The sequence below is a fragment of the Triticum dicoccoides genome, chromosome 7A (genome assembly GCF_002162155.2).
Source record: "Triticum dicoccoides isolate Atlit2015 ecotype Zavitan chromosome 7A, WEW_v2.0, whole genome shotgun sequence".
Taxonomy (NCBI): domain Eukaryota; kingdom Viridiplantae; phylum Streptophyta; class Magnoliopsida; order Poales; family Poaceae; genus Triticum; species Triticum dicoccoides.
This window is the reverse complement of record NC_041392.1, coordinates 341,878,121-341,884,158: the sequence shown is the minus strand read 5'-3', so window position 1 is coordinate 341,884,158 and position 6,038 is coordinate 341,878,121. Positions and strand designations below refer to the sequence as shown.

The 6,038-nt window shown below is 53.3% G+C and overlaps 1 protein-coding gene across 1 annotated transcript in view; it reads right to left on the bottom strand.

Moving 5' to 3' along the window:
- LOC119333495 (vegetative cell wall protein gp1-like) overlaps positions 1 to 5,650 on the bottom strand; it is an 8,048-nt gene extending 2,398 nt beyond the window's left edge. The window contains exons 1-5 of the mRNA XM_037606373.1: positions 5,405 to 5,650; positions 4,423 to 4,480; positions 4,128 to 4,224; positions 3,944 to 4,026; positions 3,760 to 3,863 (exon numbers count right to left, since the gene is read on the bottom strand). Of these exons, the coding sequence (XP_037462270.1) occupies positions 3,760 to 3,863; positions 3,944 to 4,026; positions 4,128 to 4,224; positions 4,423 to 4,480; positions 5,405 to 5,650 (588 nt within the window). The remainder of the gene's footprint in view (positions 1 to 3,759; positions 3,864 to 3,943; positions 4,027 to 4,127; positions 4,225 to 4,422; positions 4,481 to 5,404) is intronic.
- Positions 5,651 to 6,038: the final 388 nt, after the last annotated feature.

The following is a 6,038-nucleotide window of genomic DNA, read 5'->3' as shown; positions in this document are numbered from 1 at the left end:
TAGCGCAACCTCGTGCGGCGGCGCGTAGGGGTCCTTGTCGCTGCTATTCGAGTGAGCATCCTCGGGGGGCGGCGACTCCTCGTCGGCGCGTGGGTAGACTGGTAGCTCCATGGTAGAGATTTGAGAGAGAGGGCGAGCGAGGGGAGGATGTTGATGAGAATGCAGGTGGGATGACGTGAGCAAGATAGTATTTATTGGTGGCCGGAATCTAGATCGATGGGTACAGTTCACACGCTGTTCGCCGGAATTTACGAGTATTGTAGTTTGAATTACACGTGACTCCTGCAGCAAAATCCGTGCGTGAAGATAATAGCTTACGGTTTCCAATACAGAACCGTGTCTGGTTAATGACCCCCGCTATTCACCTACTGACGATGACATGTACCTAGGGTATGGTCATAGGCCTAACCTAGATGCCTTACCCAAGGACACTGCCCTAGAGTAAAGGACATTCACGATACAACGGAAGAAACTGACTGAGTTAACCAAGGGATGCAATCCACTCGACCTCCAACCTCACTCGGTAACCCCAATTCCATTCGACCAAGATGAAGTCACTCGACCATACAAGAAACCACTTGGAATGCACAAGACCTAAAGTCACTCCGGATGGCAATGGTCAGGCATTCAGTTTGCAGCCTTAAAGAACATTTATAGCTCTTTATAACTGGCGTTACCAGTAACGTCCCGTCTTAATGTACATTGAACCCTATGTAATGTTGGATGGCTGGGGTCCTGGCGCACTCTATATAAGCCACCCCCTCCTCTAGGACAAGGGTTCGCACCCCTTGTAACTCTCACGCATAATCCAGTTGACCAGCCTCCGGGCACCAAGACGTAGGGCTGTTACTTCCTCCGAGAAGGGCCTGAACTCAAAAACCTTGCATGCACAATCACGTCGTAGCTAGGATCTTGCCTCCTCTTACATACCCCCTATATTATTGTCAGACTTACTCCCACGGCAGTTGGCGCCACCTTGGGGCAGGTGTTTTGGCGACTTTCGGCGAGGTTGCAATTTTTCCGATCTTCATCATCATGGTTTCCGGTGGTGGTCTAGCTTTGGGCCAGGAGATCCGTCTCGACGCGCTCGTGTTCATCGCCGATGACTCCACCTAGCTCTAGGAGCCCCCCCTCGACGCCGAGGCCCTTCCCGTCCGCGGGGCTGCACACTTCCACGTGAGTGCTTGCGGCGTCCTCCTGCGGCAGCCGTCGACCCAGTATTGGTCGGCTCCCACAGCATTTCGCTCCCCGCCGCTCACCGTCGCAAGCGGTCTGGTCGATCGCGGCTTCAACAGTGGATGAAGCATGCGCTGGCCCATCAGTCGGCCACCCCTCAAGTTGCGTTAATCGAGCCCGACGAATCACTCTATGGACTATTCGACTGGTTCCATTGAGACACTGTCTGAGTGCGACAACAGTGACCCTGCGATAGAAGTCCTGATGGTCGACACGCCGCGCAGCCCTCCTGGTTTCCGTCGTGGTGACGGCGGCAATGGCGATGGCGGCTCATCGCACGGTAACGAGGAATATTGTCCTGGATCCCTCACATCGCAGCAGAGGGATGAGCTATACCGTCGCAACATGGAGGCGCTCAACACTCCCATCATCAGGGAGACCTTTGAGGCTCGGGCTTTGGAGGCTACGAGCCTGGCCACTTTGGCTGAGTGCGCGCATTTGGAGAACCTTCAACATTCACTCGACGAGCACGCTCGACGCCAGATTCCTGGATCCAGTCGACGGCATCGACAGTTTTTCCTGCCTGAACCTCAGGTATACCGCACTCCGGTCCAGAATCTTGCAGCTGTAGCCCGTATAGCAGAGTCAATTCAGCCGTCCCAATCGGAAGCTAGAAGAGGTTTGATGCAGATCCGAGCGCTGCTCCGGGCAGCGGGAGAGCAGAACACAGTCGTTTCTCAGCCGCGCAATAGGATTCACAGCAGGTCCGTGGTGGCAGACACAGTACAGTCGGCTCACAGCCTAAGATCACCTCTGTGGCGGGAGGGTCATGGGAACCGGTAGCAGCAGTACGTGAGTCGGAACCACGAGCAGTATGATCATCAGCTTGGCCGCAATGACCGCTGTCGAGTGCCTACGCCCCCTCCGAGGGGTGGATCGTACGTGCCTCGGCAGTATGATGTCAGACGCCCGTACAGTGATGAGCGAAGGGTACCAGTCGACCCAAGAGAGCCTGGGTTTGATGCAAGGTCGATTCTTATTCAAGGTCTGGTCGACAGAAATTGAGCACACAGAGAAGGACTAGACAGAGATCGTCCGACTGGTAGCAGAGTACATGTTTCAGGACCTGAGTGTTTTAGCAGAGCCATCAGAGCTGCAGAGATCCCCTCCAACTTCAGGTTGGTGACTTGAGTTAGCAAGATCACCGGTGAGTCGAAGCCTGACACTTGGCTAGAGGATTACTGAGTGGCTGTGTAGATCGGTGGTGGCAATGATGATGTGGCCATGAATCACCTCCCCCTGATGCTAGAAGGATCAGCCAGATCTTGGTTGAATTAGTTGGCTCCTGGAAGTATCTTCAGTTGGGAAGAGTTGGCTCGAGTGTTTTGTTAGGACATTTGAGGGCACTTGCAAACGGCCTGCAGGGATGACTGAATTACAGCATTGTGTTCAGAAACTGAATGAAACTTTGAGGGGTTACATCCAGAGATGGACCACTCTTCACCATACAGTGTAAAATGTATCCCAACACCAAGCAGTTTGCGCCTTCAAGGAGGGCGTTCGGTACAGAGAGCTTAACCTGAAATTCGATCGGACAGGAGATATGACCTTGGCCCGAATGATGGAAATAGCCACTCGATACGCTAACAGCCAAGAAGAAGACCAACTCCGCAGTGGTAAGAACGAACCAGTCGCCCAAGATACCGGAGGAGGGAATTCCAGTCAGAAGCAGAACCTGCAGGTCCTGGCGAGGCTGCAGTTGTGACCCAAGGAAAGTTGAAAGGAAAACCCAAGGGCCCGTGGATCTCCAAGAAAGTGAAAGATCCCGCAGTCGATGGCGGTCTCGGGGACTACACCCAGTGGGTGCACTTGGCGTGCCCCCACTGGTTCGACTTTCCACTTGACATGGCCCGTCCAGTCAGAGTGGAACTTTACAAACATACATTCATCAAAGACCCCCGCTGAATAAAACATTCGACGGCGGTCTCGGGTACTACACCCAATGGGTGCACTCTGCGTGCCCCCACTGATCCAAGGATACACTAAACATGACCTAGTCGACCCAAGTGGAAGAATTATTCAACAAAAGTTAAAACACCCAGTGGGTGTACAGATGCAAGGTGTAGACTCATAGAAAATGTTCATCCACAGACATCTTACGAATAATAAAGGAGCAGTTTCCAAGTACCATACCCTAATAGAGCAAAAATCAAGCTGAAAGATCAGTCGGAATCAACTCACCTGGACATTAGTTCAAAGTGTAGAGCTGGCATCACAGGAAGCATTGCTAGCTTCATGCACCACCTTCACTCGCTCCATCATAAAGCCTTCTTGGCATATGGCTTCCTTAGCAGCGCTCACTGGGTCCTCTGGGACATGATGGGTAACAAACACCAGAGTGGGTGGAACAGTCGAAGCAGCCAGGGGATCTGAGATATGGAGTTGCATGGACAGAGAAAGGTCTTGGGCAGTCAACGCCGAAGGACGATCAGTCGATAGTGGATCGACAAAAGAAACGGAAGCCCGAGATAGGTCTCCCGGTTGCTGAATCACTGGTTCTGGCACCGGTGTTGATTGAGATACCTTGCTTGCAGGCGCCCTCCTGCTCAAGATCCTGCCCTTTCTTCCCATGGTCTTCTGAGGCACGTCTTCATCATCGTCTGGAAGATCAATGACATTCGGTGGTGCTGCAAAGGACTCGACCGTCAGAGTTCAGTCGACTGAAAGTACAAGTTGACAAAATGAGAGAAAAATGATGGAGTTGTACCTGCTTTGGAAGTGGATGCATCCTCAGTCTCCTCATCGTCTTGGTCCTTATCAATGTCCATGGAGGTCATGGAAGTAGCAGCGCTGAAAGCGTCGAAACTCACTTGGTTAAGCATCAGAATGAGTCGACAAACACACAACAGTTCCCAAACAACGCGCGAGATAGAAAAACATAAAATACTTACACAGAAGTGACGGAAACATCCACTTTGATCTTGGGCAAGACCTTCCGAGGCTTCGAAGGGGCAGTCTTGAGCTGCTTGGCGGCCTTTTTAGTCAGCACTGGAGACAAAGTCCGAGTGCATTTGTGTTCTTGGGCTCTGGGAGGCACTGCCTTGCCACGCTCGCTCGCAGGGTCCTGAGATTGCTTGGATCGATGCTCCAAGCGAGGTGGTGATTCGATCTCCTCACTAGCGCCCGAGTCATCACTATCGTCTTGATGGTCATCAGGGGACTACCACTCGCCACTCTCGTCAGTACTCTCCGTTCCCTCCTGGGCTTGCTCCCCGTTCGGCACTGAGTACATCTCAGTATAAATCTGCAAGGCAAAGAGTCAAACAGGCATCCGTCAGACTCAAAGACTGTCGCAAATCAGAATAAAAATACACTCGGAAACAGGCTACCCCGAGGACAAATCAAGAATCACCCCAGCAGGCTTGCCGGGGACGCCAAGACCGAAACCCCCGCCAAGGCGTCACCATTCCACCGCACCACGTCGATAGTCATCCATCAATGCGGTGTCGAGCCCTCCTGGTGGTTAAGTGGCTCCCATTAAGCACGTGGCAGCTCAATGATAAGAAGATTGCATCCATTTGACACCCGTACAAAGGCGTGTCAAGATAATAAGCAGAAGATGGTTAAGAGGCAAGGCAGGCTTGTCGGGCTTCACCCTCAACATGACATCTAGCAGTGCATTTAATGCACTTTGTCCTAACTGCCAGAGTTAGGTATGATAGCATTGTTAGATGTCAAATCATAAGATAATTTTCTTTTGCCACCGTGGTGACCCCTTTAGCTACAAAAGGAGGCCCAAGGCAACCTAAAGAGGGATTGGGACCCCCTCACACTTGTACGCGTGTAGCTGCTCCCCCAAGGCCACCTTGCCGGGCTCGAGCATTACTTGTTGTGGTGATTCCTTCATCCAATCCACAAAAAGCAGGAGTAGGGTTTTACCCTTCTCAGTGTCACGTCATCGTCGTCGCGCTGCCTCGTGGCTTCTGCTCTTTGTGCAACATGAGCTTCCCCTCGCCGAACCACAAGGGGCTCATGGCCCCATAGGTGATCGTGTTCTCCCATGACATCTTTGGCGCGGCAGGTAGGGGGAAGCGCTTGTGCAAATCCGAGGTTGTGAACAACACACTGATCTTCATCATTATCTTCTTCGTCCATGGCACCCAAGAAGAAACCCATCATGACAGCGCATCCTTCCACTTCGAAAGCCCCCTCACATGCAGCCACAGACGCCATAGGCGCCACGGCATCGTTGGTTGAGGCGGGTGCCGCAGGCGACATGACCGGTGCAGGCGGCGGTGTCATTGTGTCCCTCGTGGCCGAGGCTGGAGCAAGAAGTGCCGGGGGCGGGCAGCATCAGTAGCATCATGGCGAGCTTGGTCCAGAATCTGGGAGGGGAGGAAATGACTAGTCTCCACCTCCCCGCCACACTAGCGGACGCAGTCGCCACGGTGACACCCACTCCAGTCCGAGCCATGACCCTCTAGTTCCGCCCACTACGGGCGCATCTACGGGACACATGCCTTGCCTAGAGTAAGACATGCAAGGCGGGGCGCCGAATGGGGCCGTTGACCTCTAAGCGCGGCCCACTCACCACCAGACTTCCTAGGCGACTGGTCTACGATGGCAAGAACGCGACGACGCTCCTGTTGGTTCTACCAAGAGTCGAGCGACGTGCGATATGCCTCACTGGCCATGCCAAGAATGGTCGCGGAAGCAATGACGCGAGCCCATCTCCTGTTGAACTTTCCACTAACAGCTCACAAGATGGATGAGTGGAGGGCCACCATCCAGAGTTTGATTGGCTTTCCTGAGGCCTATAAATTACGGCATGCGGAGCCATCGCGACCCCGTCGAACGGCGAC